The sequence below is a fragment of the Leptodactylus fuscus genome, chromosome 1, assembly GCF_031893055.1.
Source record: "Leptodactylus fuscus isolate aLepFus1 chromosome 1, aLepFus1.hap2, whole genome shotgun sequence".
Taxonomy (NCBI): domain Eukaryota; kingdom Metazoa; phylum Chordata; class Amphibia; order Anura; family Leptodactylidae; genus Leptodactylus; species Leptodactylus fuscus.
In genome coordinates this window covers 6,219,017-6,246,972 of record NC_134265.1, presented here as the reverse complement: position 1 = coordinate 6,246,972, position 27,956 = coordinate 6,219,017, and the positions used below count along the sequence as shown (strand labels likewise).

The following is a 27,956-nucleotide window of genomic DNA, read 5'->3' as shown; positions in this document are numbered from 1 at the left end:
GTACCAATAAATCGTGGAACTAATTGTCATATAAAACTATCTTTCAGGTCAAAAGGTAAAAGATACAAGGTATGAGGGTGCAGTGATTTTGTTGGCTAAAGCACAATAACTGATTGCTTCTCTGCCTCCCTCAACCGTAGAAAGCATGCCTAATAGACAAACAGCACGGTTCAAAATTGTGTCCAACTCACTTGTGTGCTTTAAAGCCCTCCAGCACTTGTCTCCCCCGAGGTTACTGGCCTAACGCCACGCCAACGGGATCTGGCAAGCCTGAAGGTGCTTAGTGAGTGGCACTTAACCGTCTGCTGTTTATCTAATAAAAGACATGTAACTAAATAGTCTGACCTATATGTAGCCCAACGCTGAATTTCTTCAAAACTATGAGTCATCAGGGGCCAATGAACTGTAATACATCATGGGTTAATACCCTAATCACAAATGAGTGTGACCACACGAGACCGCACTGATGCCGGCGGTAGCGTGTCGCAAACATAACCCACTCTTAAAGAACAGTCCCCTCTTTCCCTATGTCATTCCTCCAATCGCTGCGCTAGGTGGGTGTGTCATCGCTCGATGATGCAAGCATATCGTCGTATATACACTGCACAGCCTCGCGCATGCGCATACTAGCGAGAGAGGGACTTAGTTTCGCGGCCGACATACCATTCCTCCAATCACTGCGCTCAGTGGGTGTGTAATCGCTCGATAGTATGAGCATATCACGGTATGTCCATTGCACAACCCGGCGCATGCGCATAATAACAGAAGAGGAACTTAGTCTATCGTCCGCTTAATGATGCTCGCGCATGCGCTTTACACCACATACCATGAACAGCTACACCAAGGACAGACATCGCTACATGATGGATACATAATGCAATTGTATCCAACATCAATATGTTCTAACAATGTCATGAAGAAAACAGGTGTGTATAAGATGCATCCAAAGCACCAATCACCCAAAAAGAATAAATAGCTTGTCAGAGCAACAACCCGCCTTAGCATAATTATAGCTCATTACTTTTTCTATTCTAAATTAACATATAACATATAATCCAAAGGTAAGTATACATAACTATTATCATTAATAACTAATATACGGTGTCAAAAGATGTGAATACCAAACTGGTATACATCAAGTAATCCTATGAAATAGTGAAACGTATATACCCTTTGGCTATCACTTGTGATTCTAGATGCTAGATAAAACAGAAAAGGAAGCATGACAGGTAAATATGCTCACTAGAGAGTAGGTGTTCATGGGGATGGCTACAATATGTCTCAGAATGACAATAAGAATAAATGATACCCGTAGGAGGACTGTAATATCAGTACAAAAAAGGGGGAAAACACTGACCATAGCCAATGGTCAGATCAAAAGCTGATAAGCGGTTCATTTTCCAGTGACATTACCAATATCTAGGCAGAAAGTGAACAAGATGTCTTCAGAGGCAAAATATATACAAAGCAAATCATAAGTGACGTAGATGGCTATGCCAATACAGATCATAATATTGGGAGTGAATAAACTTATGTTGTTATCACATGACCCAAGTACCTAACCCATGTCAAATCTAACATGAGAAGTCAAGGGTCTCATTTATTCCACTCGGTTGGAGAGTATCTAGTTTATAGATCCATTGAGTCTCCTTTCTCAGGACCAAATTGTCCCAATCTCCACCACGAGCATGTGGTCCCACAACTTCAATGGCCTGAAATTTCAAAGATCTGATGTCTGCATTATGGCACCTTTTAAAGTGCCTTGCCACTGGGGTATCACGATCGTTCAGGATTCGTTTAGGAGAAGAATAAGAGACCATGTATGCGACATTGGGTTGTGCAATGGACATACCGCGATATGCTCATACTATCGAGCGATTACACACCCACTGAGCGCAGTGATTGGAGGAATGGTATGTCGACCGCGAAACTAAGTCCCTCTCTCGCTAGTATGCGCATGCGCGAGGCTGTGCAGTGTATATACGACGATATGCTTGCATCATCGAGTGATGACACACCCACCTAACGCAGCGATTGGAGGAATGACATAGGGAAGGAGGGGACTGTTCTTTAAGAGTGGGTTATGTTTGCGACGCGCTACCGCCGGCATCAGTGCGGTCTCGTGTGGTCACACTCATTTGTGATTAGATTATTAACCCATGTTGTATTACAGTTCATTGGCCCCTGATGACTCATAGTTTTGAAGAAATTCAGCGTTGGGCTACATATAGGTCAGACTATTTAGTTACATGTCTTTTATTAGATAAACAGCAGACGGTTAAGTGCCACTCACTAAGCACCTTCAGGCTTGCCAGATCCCGTTGGCGTGGCGTTAGGCCAGTAACCTCGGGGGAGACAAGTGCTGGAGGGCTTTAAAGCACACAAGTGAGTTGGACACAATTTTGAACCGTGCTGTTTGTCTATTAGGCATTAGAGATGAGCGAACAGTGTTCTATCGAACACATGTTCGATCGGATATCAGGGTGTTCGCCATGTTCGAATCGAATCGAATCGAACACCACGTGGTAAAGTGCGCCAAAATTCGATTCCCCTCCCACCTTCCCTGGCGCCTTTTTTGCACCAATAACAGCGCAGGGGAGGTGGGACAGGAACTACGACACCGGGGGCATTGAAAAAAATTGGAAAAAGTCATTGGCTGCCGAAATCAGGTGACCTCCATTTTAGACGAATAGTGGATTTCAAATCCGGGTCATATGAGAATGTGAACTTTGTGACTATGAGACAGGGATAGCTGTACAGGCAGGGATAGCTAGGGATAACCTTTATTTAGGGGGGAATGTTATTAAAAATAACTTTTTGGGGCTCTATCGGGTGTGTAATTGTGATTTTTGTGAGATAAACTTTTTCCCATAGGGATGCATTGGCCAGCGCTGATTGGCCGAATTCCGTACTCTGGCCAATCAGTGCTGGCCAATGCATTCTATTAGCTTGATGAAGCAGAGTGTGCACAAGGGTTCAAGCGCACCCTCGGCTCTGATGTAGCAGAGCCGAGGCTGCACAAGGGTTCAAGCGCACCCTCGGCTCTGATGTAGCAGAGCCGAGGCTGCACAAGGGTTCAAGCGCACCCTCGGCTCTGATGTAGGAGAGCCGAGGGTGCACTTGAACCCTTGTGCACACTCTGCTTCATCAAGCTAATAGAATGCATTGGCCAGCGCTGATTGGCCAATGTATTCTATTAGCCTGATGAAGTAGAGCTGAATGTGTGTGCTAAGCACACACATTCAGCTCTACTTCATCGGGCTAATAGAATGCATTGGCCAGCGCTGATTGGCCAGAGTACGGAACTCGACCAATCAGCGCTGGCTCTGCTGGAGGAGGCGGAGTCTAAGATCGCTCCACACCAGTCTCCATTCAGGTCCGACCTTAGACTCCGCCTCCTCCGGCAGAGCCAGCGCTGATTGGCCGAAGGCTGGCCAATGCATTCCTATGCGAATGCAGACTTAGCAGTGCTGAGTCAGTTTTGCTCAACTACACATCTGATGCACACTCGGCACTGCTACATCAGATGTAGCAATCTGATGTAGCAGAGCCGAGGGTGCACTAGAACCCCTGTGCAAACTCAGTTCACGCTAATAGAATGCATTGGCCAGCGCTGATTGGCCAATGCATTCTATTAGCCCGATGAAGTAGAGCTGAATGTGTGTGCTAAGCACACACATTCAGCACTGCTTCATCACGCCAATACAATGCATTAGCCAGTGCTGATTGGCCAGAGTACGGAATTCGGCCAATCAGCGCTGGCTCTGCTGGAGGAGGCGGAGTCTAATGTCGGACCTGAATGGAGACTGGTGTGGAGCGATCTTAGACTCCGCCTCCTCCAGCAGAGCCAGCGCTGATTGGTCGAGTTCCGTACTCTGGCCAATCAGCGCTGGCCAATGCATTCTATTAGCTTGATGAAGCAGAGTGTGCACAAGGGTTCAAGCGCACCCTCGGCTCTGATGTAGCAGAGCTGAGGGTGCACAAGGGTTCAAGTGCACCCTCGGCTCTCCTACATCAGAGCCGAGGGTGTGCTTGAACCCTTGTGCAGCCTCAGCTCTGCTACATCAGAGCCGAGGGTGCGCTTGAACCCTTGTGCACACTCTGCTTCATCAAGCTAATAGAATGCATTGGCCAGCGCTGATTGGCCAATGTATTCTATTAGCCTGATGAAGTAGAGCTGAATGTGTGTGCTAAGCACACACATTCAGCTCTACTTCATCGGGCTAATAGAATGCATTGGCCAATCAGCGCTGGCCAATGCATTCTATTAGCGTGAACTGAGTTTGCACAGGGGTTCTAGTGCACCCTCGGCTCTGCTACATCAGATTGCTACATCTGATGTAGCAGTGCCGAGTGTGCATCAGATGTGTAGTTGAGCAAAACTGACTCAGCACTGCTAAGTCTCTGCATTCGCATAGGAATGCATTGGCCAGCCTTCGGCCAATCAGCGCTGGCTCTGCCGGAGGAGGCGGAGTCTAAGGTCGGACCTGAATGGAGACTGGTGTGGAGCTATCTTAGACTCCGCCTCCTCCAGCAGAGCCAGCGCTGATTGGTCGAGTTCCGTACTCTGGCCAATCAGCACTGGCCAATGCATTTCTATGGGGAAAAGTTAGCTTGCGAAAATCGCAAACTGACAGGGATTTCCATGAAATAAAGTGACTTTTATGCCCCCAGACATGCTTCCCCTGCTGTCCCAGTGTCATTCCAGGGTGTTGGTATCATTTCCTGGGGTGTCATAGTGGACTTGGTGACCCTCCAGACACGAATTTGGGTTTCCCCCTTAACGAGTTTATGTTCCCCATAGACTATAATGGGGTTCGAAACCCATTCGAACACTCGAACAGTGAGCGGCTGTTCGAATCGAATTTCGAACCTCGAACATTTTAGTGTTCGCTCATCTCTATTAGGCATGCTTTCTACGGTTGAGGGAGGCAGAGAAGCATTCAGTTATTGTGCTTTAGCCAACAAAATCACTGCACCCTCATACCTTGTATCTTTTACCTTTTGACCTAAAAGATAGTTTTATATCACGATTAGTTCCACGATTTATTGGTACACATGGATACGTCCTAGTGTGCATTGTGACCAAGGACATAGATCCATTGTTGTTTCCTGGCTATTGGAAACACGTTTTGATACTTTTTTAATCCTATAAATTAATAAAAGTTACATATTATATATTTTCTTTCTAGATAGTTCCTCAGTGAATCTACTAGTTATCTAGATCAACATATATTTTGCACACAGTGAATAATATCAGGGGCCGAGTGTCTTCACCTCTATGTAGGGGTGAACTTAGCCCTTTCGCCGCCCGAGGCGAACTACAGAAAGCCGCCCCCCACCTGCCGGAGGAGGGGGCGGAGCAGAGGGGGTGTGGCGAAGTGAAGGGGGCGGGGCTTAGCACAGAGAGCAGGCACGGAGAAGACCTGCTCTCTGCCTGAGCGTGAGGGGAGGCTGCTGGAGCAGCGCTGCTCCAGTGGCCTCCCCAAACCACCGCTCGGTGCTAAGCCAGTCCAGGACAGCTTGTCCTGGACTGGCTTAGGTAACCATAGGTAACCGCCTGAAGCACTCGCTTCAGGTCGCCTCATGGGAGGTGCGGCGCTGCCTCTATGGCCAGAGATGTGGGAGATCTATCTGTGACAGTTGTGGCTGTTCCAAGAGATCGATGGACGAACCATCACTTGTGACTGAAGCTGCAGGGAAAGTCAGTGTCATCTTTACAAGTGTCAGCTCCGTATCTTTGGACTCTTCCTCACCTTCTTGAGGGTTTCTTCCCCTCCTTAGTGGGTAGCACGGCTCATTCTACTAGAGCTGCTGGAGACTCCTGGGCTGTTCGGCATCAGGTTTTGGTTCTTCCAGATCCAATTTGTGTTGCAACACCCCGGGCAGCACTGAACACCCCTCAGCCAGTACGCTTGAGGCTGGTCAAATACTCCCAATGAGATTCTGTTCAGCCTATCACACACCTTATATACCCACCAAGCCGGCCCACAACAAGTCACTCCCTTCCTGAGCTACACGCTGCGGACGTCAGAAGTAGGAGGTGGTGATAATAATGGGACTCAACTCTTCTATTTATTCCATGGGATTCCGTGTAGTGATTACATTGTCTCATCTTCTCTCCATTCAGGTTCCTACAATATAGAATCCTCTCAGTATCTTCTATAGAAGAGAATATTCCTGATTGATCCATCAAGGATGGAAAGAGACAGGAACAAGATGGCGGAAAGTCTATTAAATCTCACCCTAGAGATCATCTACCAGCTTACTGGAGAGGTGAGAGATTCTGATGATGTCATCATGACATCATTCTTATCTATAGTAATAACAGATGATATGACTGGAGAGGTGATGGACTCTGGACATGTATGTAGTGAGATTTATTAATGTGTCTCCCCATAACCAGGATTACACAGTAGTGAAGAAGACCTCTAGTGGGCGCTGTCAGGCTCCTGTGTATGATGGATATGGAGGAACCCTGAGCCCAATCCCGGGGCCTCCACCTCACCCCCTGATACAGGAGGAGATCAATGGACAGAAGATCCTAGAACTCACCAACAAGATGCTGGAGCTGCTGACTGGAGAGGTGACACTGCTGGGAATGCTGGGACATTATACAGTAACTGGAGGGGTCGGGGTGATGACTGTATCATTGTGTTGTCAGGTTCCTATAAGGTGTCAGGATGTCGCTGTCTATTTCTCCATGGAGGAGTGGGAGTATTTAGAAGGACACAAGGATCTGTACAAGGAGGTGATGATGGAGGACCAGCAGCCCCTCACATCAGCAGGTAATAGACATGACTATATACACATGGACTTCCATTATTTGTATGTACAGAATGAATTCAGTCCCTGTCTGTGTTTCCTACAGGTAGATCCAGTGAGAGGACAACACCGGAGAGATGTCCCAGTCCTCTTCTTCCACAGGATGATGATCAGGTAGATGGAGATATTCCCTATGATGTGTAGACGGGCTGTGAAGTCCTTGTGGTCAGTCTTGTTGTATCCAGCAGTATTATATGGTTATATACATGGGCGGTGTCATTGAGCCGCCATCTAATATGTTTATCCGGCTTCTCACAGACCTGCAGCTACTGTCAGGACATCTTTCATCTACATGCGGATTAATGATCTAGAACATTCTCTGTGACTTCCCCATTTGTCCGGTGACTTTTACATTATTTGTTTCCCAGATTTTCCATCCGGATAAAGATGTGAGCGACATGAATGCTATATCTATGAGAATAAAGGAAGAGCCCTATGTGAGTGGTGATGAGGAGTGTGAGGAGGACATTCCTACAGGGACCCGCCCAGGTGAGGAGTCACCACTATATAAAGCACAGAAGGGTCACTGATTCTATTCAGACATTGTTTAGACTATTTGTTGTTCCCCGATTCAGGTAAAATACTAATAATACCTGAATATAAATGTGATACCGCTATAGGGGGTAATAAATGTAGTATAGAATAGAGCGGACAGCAGGAATATGGACTTGACATCGATGTGAACGAGGCAAATTTCTTCCTCACCGGCTGTCAGTCCTCGTGAAGGGAAAGAATTTACCAGAATTATATAGCAGATTATTTCAGGGGCCAGAAAAATAATCCTCCTGCTCGATCTTCAGGCAGATTCTACCTCAGAGCTCTATGGAAATAAATGGGAGGTGGAAAATCCGGCCTGGCCAGTAAGGAATCTGATGGAGATTCGGGGGCTGATTTGGTAAAGCGGAAAAATTCTTCTTCTGAATTCCTGAAGCAGCTTCTACAAATGTCACTGTGTAAACCTCACCTTAGACTCCAATCACACTATGGAATCCGGACTAGAAAATCTGGTCTGTACATCAGTCACATTTCCCAGCCTGAACTCTGTCCACACACCAGGACTCCCCATATCTTAGTGATCTATGACGCTAGGAGTCCCTGCTTCCTTGTGACTCCACAGACCCTACTACATACTGTATGGGACAGCAGATCCGCAGTGAGTTCAGGCTGGGAAATCCAGCAGATGTGGTTTGGAGTGTATGGGGTGTAATACAGTAAGATTTATGGCGTCCTACAGTATTATTCCACATAAGTTGCCATATTTAAGCAGCCAGGGATTGTGTTCACCTCTACAGTGACCTAGAGCAGTGGTGGCGTCTCCTGCCCCGCTTCATGACTAGTCACTGTCACTGACCTCCGTCTCGGCACAGTGAATACTAATGAAGTAGGCCGCGCTGCCATCGTTTGCTGCCTGTGCCACTGACTTCACTTCTTCACACGGTCTGAAGCGTCTCAGGCAGCGGCAGCTCAGTGGGGAATATACTTATAAGGTTATGTTATTCAATAATAGTAACATCAGTTTTCTTCTTGTCAGATGACTGTACCAGGAGCTCAGAGGGACATCTGATATCTACAGATTATAAAGCAGAGGATGATGGTATCACACAAGATCCATATGAAGAGCATGTCATTACCCCAGATATACCCTCAGCCATTCAAGAGAAAGATCTTTCTTCTAATTCATTGGCGTCTGTTAAAAAAAATGAAAAATGTAGAAAGGGTGCTATACTTCAGAAAACTCACACAGGAGAGAAGCCATATTCATGCCCAGAATGTGGGAGATGTTTTACTTGGAAATCAAAACTTGTTACGCATCTAAGAACTCACACAGGAGAGAAGTCTTATTCTTGCTCAGAATGTGGGAAATATTTTGCTGAGAAATCAAGCCTTAATAAGCATCAAAAAACTCACACAGGAGAGAAGCCTTACACTTGCTCAGAATGTGGGAAATGTTTTATTTTTAGATCAGTCCTTGTTAGTCATCAAAGAATTCACACAGGAGAGAAGCCTTACACTTGCTCAGAATGTGGGAAATGTTTTATTTTGAAATCAGACCTTGTTAGTCATCAAAGCATTCACACAGGGGTGAAGTCTTATTGTTGCTCAGAATGTGGGAAATATTTGGCTCGAAAATCAGACCTTGTTAAGCATCAAAGAATTCACACAGGAGAGAAGTCTTATTCTTGCTCACAATGTGGGAAATGTTTTACTTGTAATTCAGCCCTTGTTAATCATCAAAGAATTCACACAGGAGAGAAGTCTTATTCTTGCTCACAATGTGGGAAATGTTTTACTTGGAAATCAGTCCTTGTTAATCATCAAAGAATTCACACAGGAGAGAAGTCTTATTCTTGCTCACAATGTGGGAAATGTTTTGCTCGGAAATCAGGCCTTGATCAGCATCAAAGAATTCACACAGGAGAGAAGCCATATTCATGCCCAGAATGTGGGAAATGTTTTATCTCTAATTTCCAATTTCTTAGGCATCAAATAACTCACACAGGAGAGAAACCATATTCATGCCCAGAATGTGGGAAATGGTTTATCTCTAATTTCCAATTTCTTAGGCATCAAAGAACTCACACAGGAGAGAAGCCATTTTCATGCCCAGAATGTGGGAAATGTTATACTCGGAAATCAGACCTTGTTAGGCATCAAAGAAGGCATCACACAGGGGAGAAGCAAATTATAAGTGGATTTTCAACCTGAAGTTATTGACCCGTCTACGTTGTAAGAAAGAACTTATATTCAGTTTGTTTTTTTTAGGTTAAATTATTTATTTTTCTTTAACTCCTTCATGCATTCTTATGTACATGTGCGCAGGCGAATGTGGGTAGTTGCTTCATCTCCACGTACGTGATGGTGGTTGAGCGGGCTCAGAAGCAGAGCCCGTACGATCATCATGGGAAAAATATGCAAAAAAAAAAAGGCACTTAAGGTAATTTTCAGACAACAGAACAAACTACTGTGTCAAAAGACAGAAATCACCAAAAACAAAATAGCTAAAATATTAAATACTAGTAGAATACCCGCGGCTTCACTCGCAGGAAATATGTTAAATTGTTGATTATACGAGCTAAAGTAAAATTTTCCGTGTCACACTGAAATTGATATTTTCACAGAGCTACAGTAAATCTTTTTTTTCCACTTTAAATTTTTATTATTTTGTCATTTTACTAATTTATCGTAACATTGATGTGAACAGCAACTTATTTTTTAATTTCAACATTTTTATTGATTTTACATATTCAATACATATTATGTAGTATAAACTATTACAACTATTTTTTGAACTATTCTATTTTATCAAAAATTAAAATGTATGCCCCTTACACAAACATGTAAAACATTTACACCCAATTAACAACATAGTGCAGCCCTTCCCCCTCCCTCCAGTGTAATCTATAAATAGTTCATGGACAAAAGATTAAAATTGGTTTCAGTTACACAACTATCTATTGTGGTGCTTTTTGGTAAACAATGTTTCTGGTTTTACCTTCAGGTACATACCTGTATATGAAAAGATTTTTGGGGTTACCCACTCTAGAGCGAGCAACATACAACTGTCCATGTGAAAAACACGGGCTCTCCAAATTAATGCCGGCTACTTTAAGTGATTGACCTTGTGCTTTGTTTATAGTCATAGCAAATGCAAGTCTGATTGGGAACTGCAGACGCTTAAAATTGAAGGGCCTGTCGCTTGGTAGCAAAGGAATACACGGAATTAAAACATTTGCTCCCTTAGAGTTTCCCATAAGAATAGTGGCTTCAATAACATTGGGCACGTGTTAGGATAGGGTCCCGCAGGTTTCCTGTCCAGCGCATAGCGCCACCTGCGGGCCAATCCAACCCTCGCCCTCGGTGTTGTGCAGTAAGGACTGCGGAGTTTAAGTCCAGCTCTCTACCTACTAAGCATGCTCAGACCATTTGGAGGCGCTCAGGGGCTGTCACATTCCTCTCCTACTGAGGGTGCTTGGACCTTTTGGAGACGTCCAGAGGCTAAGTCCCATTCCCCCTTTACTGAGCATGCTCAGACCTGTTGGAGCCGCTTGGAGGCTAAGTCCCATTCTGCTCATGCTGAGCATGTGCGGTGAAGTTACGCCGCCACCCTGCAGGTGGGGACGTGCCTTTATATTGTTAGGGGCACAAGACCCCCAGAGCTTATGTTGTTGTAGTTTCAAATTAAATAACAGGCCTGGATAGACTACAGCCATCCTTTAGCCTGGGGAACCACAAAGACACAGATGGTGTGTATCAAAATGGATTCTGATTTTAATGGTGCAAAAAGGTAGTTTAAATACAAAACAGACAAAAGCAGGTTGGACTATTCTAATGACATGATTCGTTGTAGAGCTATAACAAGGTGTGGCACATGACTATTGGATACGGCCTAATGTAATCTGCATCTCATTATTACTTTCCAAACTGGGATGACCTTTCTCATGAAATGAAGAATTTAAAATATCTATGTGTAAACCAACATCTTACACTAATTCTAGATGTATATATCACAGTGAGAGATAATGATCACATGCTGGTCTGACCACTCTGGTTTGGGGCTAACGATCAACAGGTTATAGAACCTGTTTCTACACACACCTTCAAAGATGAGACCCTTACCACAAAACAGATCAGGAGTTATAACCCATCCATTAACATTAGAGATGAGCGAACACTAAAATGTTCGAGGTTCGAAATTCGATTCGAACAGCCGCTCAATGTTCGTGTGTTCGAACGGGTTTCGAACCCCATTATAGTCTATGGGGAACATATACTCGTTAAGGGGGAAACCCAAATCCGTGTCTGGAGGGTCACCAAGTCCACTATGACACCCCAGGAAATGATGCCAACACCTCTGGAATGACACTGGGACAGCAGGGGAAGCATGTCTGGGGGCATCTAACACACCAAAGACCCTCTATTACCCCAACATCACAGCCTAACAACTACACACTTTCCACATTCAAAAAAACCTCTATCAAAGTGGGAAAATACCTGGAAACCTTCTTTACTCCCCAAATGGATGGACACAAACCCCAATTTAAGCTCAACAAACAGTAACAACCACCCCTTTAAATCACGTTCCCCATGACAACCACAGATGGAATAGACAATGGGAAATCCAAAAGCCCTCACCCTTAACTGTCATTTTGAGTGTGTGTGTGTGTGATGTGGTAAGACCTTCCAAAATTCACTTTTCTAGCCCTTAACATGAGCCCTTCCAAACAAAGTTGCAGGACCTTAAGCTGAGCTCCCAGCAGAGATTGAAGCCCTTGGCATGAGTAGAGCCTTGCACCAGCAGTGTTTTTGGCACTTAGGGTGAGTTGAGCCTTGTACCAGCGTGTGTCCCTTAACATCAGGCGGGCCCTAAGTTCTGCGCTTTGCACAAAAGTTCCACATTAACTAGGCTGAATGGTACAAAGATTAGTAGGCCCGAGAACCAGGAACAGGTCTTGCAATGGCTGTCGGATAACGCTTAAAGCACATTGTCCACCAGCCAGTCAGCCTCTACCTCCTCTTACCCAACAGTCTTGTCCTCCTTCCACCCAAAATTCCCAATCTTCCCAGAACAATAACCCCAACTGTCCCTGCTCCCCAGAGCTGTTCTCCCTTCCTTTGACTGTACCGCAACCTGCCCCTCCATTTCGCGATTCCACGGACCTAACAGACGAGTATCTGTGTCCAGATGCTCAAACACTAGAGTCTCCTCCATTCCATCTCCGGTCGATTTGGTGGCGGATGACCAGCAACCCACCCTCATCGACGACGATGAGACGCAGTTGCTGTCAGGGCAGCCAGTTGACATGCGCATTGTGCAGGAGGAGGAGGCGAGACAGGAGTTGGAAGAGGAGGTGGTGGACGACGAGGACACCGACCCCACCTGGACAAGGCGGATGTCAAGCTGGGAAAGTAGTGTGGATGTTGAGGCAGGTGCAGCACCAAAAAGGGTAGCTAGAGGCAGAGACATGTCCAGAGGCAGAGGTCAGCTGCTTTGCCGAAGCCAGGCCAGACCCGGAATGTCCGAAGATGTTCCCTTTTGTACCCAGCCCAGAAAAACTCCCCCATCGAGGGCACGTTTCTTGAAGGTGTAGAGTTTTTTCAAGGAATGCGCCGAGGACAGATATAGTGTCGTCTACACAATTTGCCTCTCGAAATCGAGTAGGGGCCCTGAGAAGAGCAACCTGTCCACCACTTCAATGCACCGTCATTTGGAATCCAAGCAATGGAATCAGTGGCAGGCAGCAACGGCAGGACAAACGTCGCCCGCCGTTCATGCCACTGCCTCTGCTCACAGTGCTGGCGATGCACTCCAGAGGACGAGCCAGGACATCACTTCATCTGCCTCCGCCACTTTGTTGACTTCTCCCTCATCCTCCCCTGTTTCTGTCTTATCTCCTTCTCTTGCACCATCAAAGGCACCATCAGGCGCTTTTTTACAACAACGCACCATCTCTCAGACATTGGAGCGCCGGCAGAAATACACCGCTAACCACCCACCCACGCAAGCCTAGAACGCCAACATCGCTAAACTGCTGGCCCAGGAGAGGTTGGCGTTCCGGCTTGTTGAAACTCCCGCCTTCCCGGACCTGATGGCAACTGTGGCACCTCACTATGCCGTCCCTAGCCGTCACAACTTCTCCCGTGTGTGGCGTCCCCGCCTTGCACCAGCACGTGTCACTCAACATCAGGTGGGCCCTTAGTTCCGCGCTTTGCTGCAAGGTCCACTTGACCACCGACACTTGGACAAGTGCCTGTGGTCAGGGATGCTGCTTATCTTTAAGGACAGGCAGGGTGAATGTGGTGGAGTCTGGTCCCGGGGTGCAAACTGAGGTACCCTATCTCCTCTCCCAGGCCAAAATTCATGGCAGGAGTAGACTGAAACCCTACGACGCTGCAACCTCCACCCCAGCTACTAGCAGCAAACGCTAAAACACTGGTGTGGGGAGACGTCAGCAGGCGGTGCTGAAGCTCATCAGCTTGGGGGACAGACAGCACAGTGCCTCCGAGGTCAGGGATGCCATCCTGGCTGAGATGGCTTTTTTTTTTCCCTGCTACACCTGGGGCCTGGCATTTTTGCGCCTGTGATAATGGCTGGAACCTGGTAGCGGCTCTGGAGCTTGCCAGCCTCCAACACGTTCCATGTTTGGCCCACGTCTAACCTAGCGGTGCAAAGTTTTTTGAAAACATACCCAAATGTACCGAAGCTACTGTTGAAAATGCGGCGCTTGTGCGCCCACTTTTGCAAGTGTACAGGAGTCGCTGCTAGCCTAAAAACACTCTAGCAAGGCCTACATCTGTCCAAACACAGGCTGTTGTCCGTCATTCACACACGCTGAAACCCTACAATACCATATCTTGAGCAGGGTGTGTGAGCTGCACAGACCTTTGATGGAGTTCCATCTACAAAACCCAAGGGTTCCTCAAAGTCAGCTCCCAAAGTTTCTGCACCATGAGTTTCCAGGGGTGGCAGAGTTATGGCTAGGGGCAGAGGCATGGATAGGGATGATGTCATGGGGCAAAAGCAGTGTGGATGTGGAGGCAAGCTAAGCAGAAAAAACTGGGGATACAAGCAGAGGCATGGACTGGGGTGATATCTAGGGGCAAAAGCAGTGTGGATGTGGAGGCAAGCTAAGCAGCAAAAACTGGGGGTACAAGCTAAGGCATGGACTGGGGTGATGTGTAGGGGCAAAAGCAGTGTGGATGTGGAGGCAAGCTAAGCAGCAAAAACTGGGGGTACAAGCTAAGGCATGGACTGGGGTGATGTCTAGGGGCAAAAGCAGTGTGGATGTGGAGGCAAGCTAAGCAGGGAAAAAGGTGGCTAGAGGCAAAGGGATGTCCAGAGGCAGAAGACAGCTGCATGACAGAAGCTAGACCTGAGCCAGCAAGGCCCAAGATGCCCTCTTTTCTAGCTTCCTTAGAAAAATTCCCCCATCGAGGCCACGTTCCTCGCTGGGGGAGATAATTTCTAAATGTATAGGTCGAGGACAAACTGAGTGTGGTTTACACACTTTGCAATGTGACTCCCCATCTCCCAGGCCTTTCATTCCAGGCTAAAGTACAGCACAACCCACCCACATGCCCAAGGCTTCAACGGCCTCATCTCAAAAATTCTGGCCCAGGAGATGTTGGGGTCCCAGCTTGTGGACACTCTGCCCTTTTTGGGCCTGCTGGCTACTGCGCCACCTCACTGTGCCGTCCACACCAGCACTTTTCCCCAAACATGAGGCGGTCCCTAAGTTCAGCGCTTTGCCCAAAAGATCCACGGGACCAGCTACGAATGGACAAGTGCATGCGGACAGGGACGCTAACTTTCAATCTTGGCACAGTGGTTGAATGTACTTGAGGCATGGACCGGGTCGCAAAATGTGGTGGACTGACTTGTCTCCCCACACAACATTCCTGGGAGGAGGGCTGAAACACCACCCTCCTCCTCCTCCGCTGTTAGATTGACCCCAGCTACGAGCTGGAAATGCTGCAACACTGGTGTGGGGAGACGTCAGCAGGCTGGGCTGAAGCTCATCAGCTTGGGGGACGGACAGCACACTGCCACTGAGGTCAGGGATGCCATCCTGGATGAGATGGCAATTTGTTTATCCCCGCTGCCCCTGGGGCCAGGCTTTTTTGTCTTGTTGGAGGGCTCTGGAGCTTGCCAGCCTCCAACACGTTCCATGCCTGGCCCACGTGTTCAATGTAGTGGTTCAACGATTTTTAAAAACATACCCCAAATTAGCTGAGCTAAGGGTGAAAGTGCGGCACTTGGACACCCACTTTCCCAAGTCTACAGTACCTGGAGCTAGCCGCAATACACTCCAGCAAGGCCTACATCTGCCTGAAGCACCTACTGTTGTGCGAGGTCACCACACGCTCAAACCCTAGATACCGTATGTTGAGCAGAGTGTGTGAGCAGCAGAGACCTTTGATGGAGTACCAGCTACAAAACCCAAGGGTTCCTCAGAGTCAGCTCCCTCACTTTCTGCACCATGAGTTTCCATGGGTGGCAGACTTATAGCTAGAGGCACAGGCATGGATAGGGGTGATGTGTAGGGGCAAAAGCAGTGTGGATGTGGAGGCAAGCTAAGCAGCAAAAACTGGGGGTACAAGCAGCCGGTGGCATCATCACTGACAAGCACAGCTGTCTGTCAGCTGACAGGCTAACTTTCATCAAAATGAACAGACAATGGATGGATTCATCATATACATGTCAGTTACATGACAAATTTAGTGCAATTTGCAAGTCCAAGATGGGTTGGAGATCTGCAGAGAGGAATCTCACCACCTCTTGCGGGTGCCATCATTTGGAAGGCAAGCCCTGGGCTCAGTGGGTGAGAGCAAGCGCAGGATAATCGTCGTTTGGCCTGGCGGCCACTGCCTCTCCCACTGTTGACAGGGCTGGCGCTGCAGTCCAGACCAGCAGCCAGGACACCTCCACATCTGCCTCTGACACTTTGGGGAGTTCACCCTCATCCTCACCTTTTCCTGCCATTTCTCCTTTTGCCCGCGCCATCATGCGCCTCTTCCCAGCAACTCCCCATCTCCCAAGCCTTTCATTTCATGCTAAAGTACAGCGCAACCCACCCACATGACCAAGGCTTCAACGGCCTCATCTCAAGAAATCTGGCCCAGGAGATGTTGGAATCCCGGCTGGGGGACACTCTGCCCTTTTTGGGCAGAGTGTCTACTGCGCCACCGCACTGTGCCGTCCACACCAGCACTTTCCCCCAAACATGAGGCGGTCCCTAAATTCAGCGCTTAGCCCTAAAGTTCCACGTGACCAGTTACGAATGGACAAGTGCATGTGGACAGGGACGCTACCTTTCAATTTTGGAACAGTGGTTAAATGTAGTTGAGGCGTGGACCGGGTCGCAAAATGTGGTGGCCTGACTTGTCTCCCCACACAACATTCCTGGGAGGAGGGCTGAAACACCACCCTCCTCCGCTGTTAAATTGACCCCAGCTACGAGCTGGAAACGCTGCAACACTGGTGTGGGGAGACGTCAGCGGGCCGTGCTGAAGCTCATCAGCTTGGGGGCCAGACAGCACACTGCCTACAAAGTGAGTCATGCCATCCTCGATGAGACGGCAATGTGGTTTTTGCCACTGCACCTGGGCCCAGGCATGTTGTCATGTGTGATAATGGCCGTAACCTGGGATTGGCTCTGTAGCTTGGCAGCCTGCAACATATTCCATGCCTGGGCCACGTTTTTAACTCATTGCTGCTAATCTTTTTAAAAAGGTACCCCAATGTTCCTGAGCTACTGGTGAAAGTGTGGCGCTTGTGCGGATAGTTTTTAAAGTGTATAGTTGCCGCTGCTAGCCTCTATGCACTCCTACAATGCCTGTACCTGCTGGAACAACGGCTGTTGTGCGACGTCTCCACACTGCTGGCACTAAACATATCATGTGTTGAGCAGAGTGTGTGAGCAGCACAGACCTTTGATGTAGTTCCAACTCCAAAACCCTCGGGTTCGTCAAAGTCAACTCCCTCAGTTGCTCAACCATGAGTGGCCATGGGTGGCAGACTTATGTGAAATCCCATCCCATCCATTGCACTGGACACGAAACATCAGCATGCGCTCATCACAACTCCGGATATGGCAGCTGCGTTAAGCAGGGTGCAGGTTACAACACAGACCAGGCCCGAGCACCAGGAACAGGTGTTAGAAATACTGCAGCATCCGCCATTTCCTTCCAATTTTGGGGTTTTGGACCCGCCACCGACTTGTCTGGACCTAAGTGGGGATCATGAGACACAGTTGCCATCAGGGCAAGCTGTGGTCATGTGCGGTTTGCAGTAAGGGGGCAGTGCGCAATAGGAAGAGGAGTTGGTGGATGACGAGGCCACCGACCCCACATGGAAAGGGGTGATGTCTAGGGGCTAAAGCAGTGTAGATGTGGAGGGAAGCTAATTCAACAAAAAAACAGGGTAGAAGCAAAGGCATAAACTGGGGTGATGTTTAGGGGTGAAAGCAGTGTAGATGTGGAGGGAAGCTAATTCAACAAAAAAACAGGGTAGAAGCAGATGCATAAACTGGGGTGATGTTTAGGGGCGAAAGCAGTGTAGATGTGGAGGGAAGCTAAGCAGCAAAAACAGTGGGTAGAAGCAAAGGCATAAACTGGGGTGATGTTTAGGGGTGAAAGCAGTGTAGATGTGGAGGGAAGCTAAGCAGCAAAAACAGTGGGTAGAAGCAAAGGCATGCAAAACTCTACCCTGTTGGAAGACTTATTCCTAGGTCTGGAACACGTTAATGGCCCCCCTGGACAAATTACTGCCACTCAGGGGCCTAGTGTCACCAGGAGGGACAAGTATAGGCGCATGTTGTGGGAATACCTGGCCGACACCAGCTCTGTCCTCTCCGATCCCTCTGTGCTCTACAGCCTACACTTATTTTCTCATCTTTTTTTCTGCACTGCACATCTCTTGCCTGCTTCCTTTGGGATCTTAGAATGCTTCTGGATACCCAGGCCTTCCGTCAGCAGATGGCAGCTGGGGCACCTCCCTATGCTGGGCCTAGCCGTTACTACTTCTCTTGGTGTGCTGTCCCTGCCTTGCGCCTGCATGTGTCCCATAACATCAGTCGGGCCCAGAGCTCTGCGCTTTGCTGCAAGGTCCACTTGACCACCGACACATGGACAAGCGCCTGTGGTCAGGGATGCTGCAGTGCTTATCTTTAATGACAGGCAGGGTGAATGTGGTGGAGTCTGGTCCCCGGGTGCAAACTGGGGTGGCCTATCTCCTCTCCCAGGCCAAAATTCATGGCAGGAGTAGACTGAAACCCTACGATGCTGCAACCTCCACCCCAGCTACTAGCGGAAAACACTGTAACACTGGCATGGGGAGATGTCAGCAGGCCATGCTGAAACTGATCAGCTTGGGGGACAGACAGCACAGTGCCTCCGAGGTCAGGGATGCCATCCTGGCTGAGATGGCTTTTTTTTTTCCCTGCTACACCTGGGGCCTGGCATTTTTGCGCCTGTGATAATGGCTGGAACCTGGTAGCAGATCTGGAGCTTGCCAGACTCAAACACGGTCCACGCATGGCCCACGTTTTTCAACTTGTTGGTGCCATGTTTCTTTGAAACCTACACCATTGTGCCTGATATACAGGTCAAAGTGGGGCCATTTTCGTAAGTGAGAACTAGCCTCTGCTAGGCAGAAAACATTCAGAGCACACTCCTCTCATCTTCGCACCGTTGGCTGGCGGAGGAAGACGAGGGGGTTGGAGTGGCATCTGATGTCCCTGTCCCACACGAGGCTAGAGGGTGCACTTCAGTGCATCCCATTGCTTCACCACAAATGGTGTGAAGGGGAGTGGAAAATGGAGGAAATGGAGAGTGACCCTTACAGTTGGGGCCAGCAAAGGCATGCCAAGTAACACACTGGCACACATGGCTGACTTCATCTTGGGTTGCTTTTCAACACATATTTCACATCATGAAGAACAAATAATACTGGATTTTTACAAGCCTCGAACCCCGGTCTAGGTCTAATGTCTGTTCCTTTCTTATATTAGGGGAGAGGGAAAAAAAATTACTTCAGTGATACGTTTAGCGTACATAGACTGACTATTAATGTGTATCCCACTTAGTGTTGTTAGGGTTACACACCGTCACAACCTGGCTAAAGCTTCTATAGCTGTTAATAAAGTCAACATAACTTTACGGTATCCAAAAAGACAGCTGGTACCGACAGAGAGCAAGACAAATGTCACCCAAAGCTGTGAGCTCTGAACACCCACAGTGACTTTGGCGTCATCATCATTATAAGGGAGCAGGTGGTAATAAATAACTTGGCAGTGCCTAAAACCCAAAAAGCTTATACAACTATATTTACATTAAGATACACAAATGACACTTTTCAGTAGCATGTCATGAGACAAGCTGATAAGCTCTTCCTTTGTGCAGTGCTATTTGAAAGTTAAACGCTGCCTTTATTTTAATTCTGGAGAAGGTGCAGACATTAGATTTAGAACATGTTGTCTTCATTGTCCAAATCCTCTATATAGGTAACGTGTTTTTCGGGCCGAGCTGTCTGGGAACGAGCTGGTGCAGCACTGACAACCTGGGTGAATATGGCAAGAGCCTGAGATGTAGGGTGAATGAATCCCCAAATTATTTGGGGAATTTCCACTCAGAAACTGGCACTATATAGCAGTAGCAAAAATTGTGGGTGCACATAACCCCAATATATTCTTTGAATTCCCAGTGAGACAATGGCACTATATACCAGTAGCAAAAATTGTGGGTGCACGTAACCCCAATATATTCTTTGAATTCCCAGTGAGACAATGGCACTATATACCAGTAGCAAAAATTGTGGGTGCACGTAACCCCAATATATTCTTTGAATTCCCAGTGAGACAATGGCACTATATACCAGTAGCAAAAATTGTGGGTGCACGTAACCCCAATATATTCTTTGAATTCCCAGTGAGACAATGGCACTATATACCAGTAGCAAAAATTGTGGGTGCACGTAACCCCAATATATTCTTTTAATTCCCAGTGAGACAATGGCACTATATACCAGTAGCAAAAATTGTGGGTGCACGTAACCCCAATATATTCTTTGAATTCCCAGTGAGACAATGGCACTATATACCAGTAGCAAAAATTGTGGGTGCACGTAACCCCAATATATTCTTTGAATTCCCAGTGAGACAATGGCACTATATACCAGTAGCAAAAATTGTGGGTGCACGTAACCCCAATATATTCTTTGAATTCCCAGTGAGACAATGGCACTATATAGCAGTAGCAAAAATTGTGGGTGCACGTAACCCCAATATATTCTTTGAATTACCAGTCAGAAACTGGCACTATATGGCAGTAGCAAGAAATGAGGGTATTTGTAACCCCAATATATTCTTTGAATTCCCAGTGAGACAATGGCACTATATAGCAGTAGCAAAAATTGTGGGTGCACGTAACCCCAATATATTCTTTGAATTCCCAGTGAGACAATGGCACTATATACCAGTAGCAAAAATTGTGGGTGCACGTAACCCCAATATATTCTTTGAATTCCCAGTGAGACAATGGCACTGTATACCAGTAGCAAAAATTGTGGGTGCACGTAACCCCAATATATTCTTTGAATTCCCAGTGAGACAATGGCACTATATACCAGTAGCAAAAATTGTGGGTGCACGTAACCCCAATATATTCTTTGAATTCCCAGTGAGACAATGGCACTATATACCAGTAGCAAAAATTGTGGGTGCACGTAACCCCAATATATTCTTTGAATTCCCAGTGAGACAATGGCACTATATACCAGTAGCAAAAATTGTGGGTGCACATAACCCCAATATATTCTTTGAATTCCCAGTCAGAAACTGGCACTATATAGCAGTAGCAAAAATTGTGGGTGCACGTAACCCCAATATATTCTTTGAATTCCCAGTCAGACAATGGCACTATATGGCAGTAGCAAGAAATGAGGGTATTTGTAACCCCAATATATTCTTTGAATTCCCAGTGAGACAATGGCACTATATACCAGTAGCAAAAATAGTGGGTGTATATAGCCCCAATTCTATTGCTAGGGGACTTGCAGGGTATTTCTGAGGTGAAGGTGGGGGGGCACACCGTTGGAACGGGGATTTGGGGTGTATATATGGGGTATACGGGAATACACTGTCAGTGTGTTCCATTCAGGATCCTGGGAAAGCTGGGTTGCGGCGATTGAGCCCGTCAGTGCCACGTTACACTGACAAGCTTCTCCCTGGAATTTAGCTCTTATAAGAGCTGTTGGTTGTCTTCTCCTTCCTATCCTAGCCTGTCCCTGCCTACCCAGAATCTAAGCCCTAGCTAACTGGACGGAAACCTCCGTCCCCGGTGAATTGCAAGCTCAGAATGACGCGAAGCTGGGCGTCGCTGTTCTTTTAAATTAGAGGTCACATGTTTTCGGCAGCCAATGGGTTTTGCCTACTTTTCTCAACGTCACCGGTGTCATAGTTCCTGTCCCACCTACCCTGCGCTGTTATTGGAGCAAAAAAGGCGCCAGGGAAGGTGGGAGGGGAATCGAGTAATGGCGCACTTTACCACGCGGTGTTCGATTCGATTCGAACATGCCGAACAGCCTAATATCCGATCGAACATGAGTTCCATAGAACACTGTTCGCTCATCTCTAATTAACATTCCACTTATCCCCTAAAGGGGTCTCTTAGACTCTAAACAAACATTGCTTATAAAGTTTATATAAGAAAAAGGTTACAAGATGGCTGACAAAATACAAGATGGAGGATGTGATCCTAACAATATAGTGTGAGCCGACGCCCGCCGGGAGGAGGTCAGGGCTAGGTTCCAGTTAATGGCGGGAGCAGTCTAGGGATCTAGTTAGGATTCCTTGGCTCTGCCAGTGAAAAACAAAACAGAGACACCGAGCGCTCTGAGTGTAGTATTAATATTGAAAAGAATGATGAAATGAGGTACGTAAACCAGTAGGCCTCTCACCTGAAGCGTTTGTGATAATCACAGCCTCTATAGTCACGTTTTGAGTGAAGATCCAGGTGGGAGTGGCAGCAGAACCAGCGAAATCACCGGAAAACCGGAGAGGGAAGGTAAAATACTAAAAGGCACAGGTCCGCGCTTACTGGTAGGTCTTGGATAATAGTAGGAAGATCAAATGTTGTAGTAGAAGACAAGTTTTTTTTTATTGTAAAACGATTAGAGGGCACAACGCGTTTCGGACCACCACGGGTCCTTTCTCAAGTGCAGGTTTAGAGCTGGTGATCAATGCAGTAAGATGATCCTGTTCCTACAACTCCCTGTATCCCCCCAGCCCCTCGGCTGAGGCCCCGGCAGTAGCAGCAGTGGGGGGCACTAGGGGGGGCTCCGGCATCCGACAGGCACTGTGCATTGTAATGGCGGCTCCTCAGGAGACAGCTCCTACCGTGCCGGGCTTCAGGGTGACCAGGCAGGGGTTAGGAGATGTGTCGGGGTAGGTGGTGCAGGCAGCCGGGCATCCTGTAAGGCAGGAGCAGTCTAGCGATCTAGTTAAGATTCCTTGGCTCTGCCAGTGGGAATCAGTAAAGCCTATTTGAACTGTCTACTTACTCTGTAGCTCCAAGCTGTTTGGAGAATCTTTTTTGTTACTGACCAAGAGTGGAGTTTAACCCCTGGCAGTCTATATTGTGCAGCAGGGTGAAATGTCCACTAGAGCCTGTTTCCTCTGCTGTAATCAGCAGATGTCCGTGCAAGGCTTCAATTGGCTTCATTCAGCAGCTATACACAGGCACACTCTCCCAGTGAAGTTTAACTGGTGAGAGTCTGTTGCACTCTGTTCACATTAGAACCGCGCAATATCACTGCTAGTGCAGTTTAACTGGTAGTTCGCATTCAGGCAGACGGCTGCCCTTCTGGGGCTTGTGGACCTCACTGCAGTGTCTTGCTGTCTAGCAGTTCTGTCGTGATTAAAATATTTTTTTTATTTTCATATATATAGACAGAACCGTAACATAAGTGTGAGCCAAGATCTTGCCATCATGTTTGAACAAGAGCAGTTGCAGCGCTACAATGCAGCAGTTGGAGGCTCGTCTGCTATCTCTGGAGCAGCGGCCGTCAGCTACAGAGGACGCCGCCCTCACTGCACAAGTGATGGCGCAAGCCCTAGCTCAAATGCCATCAGCTGCTGGGGCAAACCTCCATCTGGCTCTCCCCAATAAATTTTCAGGAGAGTCAAAGGAGTGTAGGGGATTTATCAGCCAGTGTACCATCCACTTTGATATACAATCAGCTGCATTCCCCACCGAAAAAAAGTAACGTGGGGTTTGTAATATCTCTCCTGGCTGGCCAGGCATTAGAGTGGGCTACGCCACTATGGGAGCATGGCGATCCTGTAACCACTCGCTCCACATCTTTCTTAGGGTCCCTGAAAACAGCCTTCTTGGGTCCACGGGTTACCTTTGACTCATCCCTGCAGCTACTCGACTTAGACCAGGGTTCGGGTACAGTCAGTGCATACGCAGTACAATTTAGGACACTGGCATTCGAAACTGACTGGCCGGATAAGGCTTTAGTACTAGTGCTTTGGAAAGGGTTGGCTTCCCACGTGAGGTTCCTTTAACTCTAGAGGCCCTAATCGCCCTGGCTACTCGCATAGACTTGCAACATAGCACACGAGGAATGGAGAAAGTGGCCAGCTGATCCCGTATCAGATTGGATCCCGAATTCCCCCCCTCCAGCTCCTCTGTGCTGCCGATAGAGGGTGCACCTGAGCCAATGGGCATTTCTCATGCTGAATCTATTTCCCGGCTTCCGAAGCAGGATGACTTATGTTTCTCCTTCCGGCTGCCAGGGCATCTCTCCTCTCACTGCCCTAAGAAACAGGGAGAACTTCAACCACTAGTATCCATTGGTGGGAGATTACTAGCCACGCATATACCACCCACCAAACTGGTCTTTACTGTACACCTAGTGGAAGGTACCCGTACTATATTCAGAAGCAGACGGGGTCTTTATGTCATCTGAGTTTGCACGCAAAAAAGGCATTCCGTTGGTGTTTCTATCACAGCCAACTGGGGTGCAAGTCATGAATGGCTCCATCTTACCTGTGGAGATCACACAACAGACAATGCCAGTAGTTATGACACTCCCCCTTAAACATAGGGAGACTATTTCTTGTCTTTCTTTCTTGAGGGAATGGATGATCTCCTCCTGGGCCTCCCGTGGCTTCGCCAACACTCTCCCCAGATCAACTGCATCACGGGAGAGATATTGTCCTGGAGTGACCACTGTCACCAGCACTGCCTGTCACAATCGGAGGGGGTCACTCTCCAATCCGTGACTCCTGTTAAACCTTTCGTATCATCTGATGGGCGTCAGGAGATGCTAGCCTGGGCGCACGCCTCATGCATTGGGGAACACTTTGTTAGCAGGAAAATGCAGAGACTCCTGGGCAAAACATATTTCTGGCCTGGCATGGCCCGTGATGTCAGGAAACTTGAGCGGGCATGTGTGCCCTGCGCCCGTAATAAGTCCGCGGTAAGGGAATGGACCGTGGCTGACACTCTCTGCCGTCCTGGTTCCTCTTTTCAGCCCGAGGATCGGTCTTGGGTGCGCGCTAAGAACATTGACGCACCAGACCTTGTTGCGACTTTTGAGGGGGGGGGGTGCTAGGAGGGGGTTAATGTTAGGATAGGGTCCCGTAGGTTTCCCTACCAGCGCATAGCGCCTCCTGCGGGCCAATCCAACCCTCGTCCTCGGCGTTGTGCAGTAAGGAGTGTGGAGTTTAGGTCCAGCTCTCTACCTACTGAGCATACTCAGATCCTTTGGAGGCGCTCAGAGGCTAAGTCACATTCCTCTCCTACTGAGCGTGCTTGGACCTTTTGGAGGCGCCCAGAGGCTAAGTCCCATTCCTCCCCTACTGAGCATGCTCAGACCTTTAAGAGCCGCTTGGAGGCTAAGTCCCATTCTGCTCATGCTGAGCATGTGCGGTGAAGTTATGCCGCCGCTCTGGGGTGGGGACTTGCCTTTGTCAGGGCTAGGTTCCAGTGAAAGGCAGGAGCAGTCTAGCGACTTAGTTAAGATTCCTTGGCTCTGCCAGTGGGAATCAGTAAAGCCTATTTGAACTGTCTACTTACTCTGTAGCTCCAAGCTGTTTGGGGAGTCCTTTTTGTTACTGACCAGGAGTGGAGTTTAACCCCTGGCAGTCTTTATTGTGTAGCAGGGTGAAGTGTCTGCTAGGGTCTGTTTCCTCTGCTGTAAAAAGCAGATGTCTGTGCAAGGCTTCAATTGGCTTCACTCAGCAGCTATACACAGGCATGCTCTCCCAGTGAAGTTTAACTGGTGAGTGTGTGTTTCACTCTGTTCACATTAGAACCGCGCAACATCACTGCTAGCAGGGGCGTAACTACCGTGGTAGCAGCAGTAGCAGCTGCCACAGGGCCCGGGCCATTAGGGGGCCCGGTGACAGCCACTACCGCTGCGTTTTTTTTGGTTTTTTTTTAAATAGTCCGTTACGGGCCCCATTCACTTGCTGATCCTGGCTGGGCCGGGATCGGCAAGTGACACCACGGGCCCCACAAACACTATCATTATACTCGGGGGTCTTTGCAGACCCCCGAGTATAATGATCGGTGGACCGGGAGAGGTAAGGGAACATAACAAACAGTGTTACTTACCTCTCCACGATCCTGCCTCCGGCCTCCCTCATTTGTGTCTGACGTCACATGACCCGGGTCTGCTTCCCGGGTCATGTGACGTCCGACATCATTAATGCAGGACAAGAGCGGCAGCCGACAGCCTAGGAGCCGGGGGACAGGTAACCAACTGTTTTTTTAAAAAAATGTTTTTATTCCCCGGGTCTCCAATTATTATACTCTGGGGTCTGAAAAGACCCCAGAGTATAATAATTGTTTATGGATGTCCACAGTGGGACATAATACTGTGTGCAGGGGCCACTATTGGGGTTAATACTGTGTGCAGGTGACACTATTGGGGTTAATACTGTGTGCAGGGGACACTATTGGGGGTTAATACTGTGTGCAGGGGACACTATTGGGGTTAATACTGTATGCAGGGGACACTAATGGACATAATAGAGTTCTGAGGAGGGGGTCGGTTGAGGTCTTCGGCGTCGGTTTGAGGGGGGGCCCATGTCAAAAGTTCGCCACGGGGCCCCGCCATTCCTAGTTGCGCCACTGACTGCTAGTGCAGTTTAACTGGTAGTTCGCATTCAGGCAGACGGCTGCCCTCCTGGGGCTTGTGGATCTCACTGCAGTGTCTTGCAGTCTAGTGGTTCTGTCGTGATTAAAATATTATTATTTTCATATATATAGACAGAACCGTAACAGCATGACACTCTTAATGCACAATCTTGTGCTGTTACACATTTTTTGTGGGTCAAGGTTCCGAAGCAAAATTATTTTGGCTCCTATTTTTAAAGTGAGCTTATGCGGTGGCATCACAGGAGGCTCCAAAGAATTCAGGAACTCCAATGGATACATTGCGGCTTGTTCACTCTCCATGACTGAATCAATGGACATGTATGTGGTTGCTATACCAGGCAGCCTTCCCTGAATTAGTACATTTATGGAGCTGACACTATAATTTTTAGGCGCTAGGATTGCACGTTCACAGAGCCACTGATGGTTGTTAAAATTGTTACAAATATCAGGGAAAACTTTGTCAATAAGTTCCATTACCGAAGATGTCATTTCACAAAAATCTTCCGGAAGGGAAATGAGACCAGTAGTGGAATCAGTAGGAACGTGTCATTTCCAAGACATAGTAGCTGGTGTGTAAATTTGTCCACAGTTGTATTCCCCATCAAATGAACCCGCATATAAGTAGTAAGAGTTTGCTTCTGAACATGTATCCACAGATAAGAAGATGTTAGGCATTCAGCTCATCCGCTAGTGTTGCTCCCTTAAGAACAGGTAACGTCTGGCAGAAGTCACCTGCAAAAATTACAATTCCCCCCATTAAACAATCGGTTCCCCGCAGATCTTTCAAAGTGCGATCAAGAGCCTCGACTGCTTTCTTGTGCGCCATGGTACATTCATCCCAAACAATTACTTTGGAAGTTTGTAATACCTTAGCTTAGATTAAAGGGCAATACTAGAGCTGAATGAGCCGTGCGCCCTCCATCTAAAAGAGTGGACGCAATCCCAGATGATGCAACAGCCAAAGCAATGTCATTGTTTGAGCGAACTTCTGCAAGCAGCAAATTAATTAAAAATGTTTTACCAGAACCTCCTGGGGCATCTAAGAAAAATAGTCCCCCATTTCCACTGGAAATCTGAGCCATAATGGCCATATAGGCCGTTCTTTGGTCATCAACCAAAAGAGGCTTATTTAATATGACAAATTCTTTACATTTTTCCAAATCATAGCTTTTTTCTTGCAGAATATCTCTGTTCATAATATCAAAGTCTGGTTGATTTGGTGCTGGTAAACCTAATTCTATTAAAGTTTTACTATTGATAGATATGCACCTTTCTTCTAATATCAAGAGGACTTTGTTGAATATGTCAGCGGTGAAATTTAAGTCTAAGTCTGGATTAACTGTTCTTTGTACTCTAAGAATATATTCACTAAGATATTCTTTGTATTTGTGCCAAAGCGCACAGGGATTGGAAGGTCCGCAGGTTGTAATTATTATAGCGAACAGGTCTCATAATTGAGGTGG

General features: G+C 47.5%; 1 protein-coding gene across 1 annotated transcript in view; it reads left to right on the top strand.

Moving 5' to 3' along the window:
- The window catches only part of LOC142193878 (uncharacterized), an 87,777-nt gene extending 78,246 nt beyond the window's left edge, over window positions 1–9,531 (top strand). The window contains exon 6 of the mRNA XM_075262927.1: window positions 8,575–9,531. Within this exon, the coding sequence (XP_075119028.1) occupies window positions 8,575–9,531 (957 nt within the window). The remainder of the gene's footprint in view (window positions 1–8,574) is intronic.
- Window positions 9,532–27,956: the final 18,425 nt, after the last annotated feature.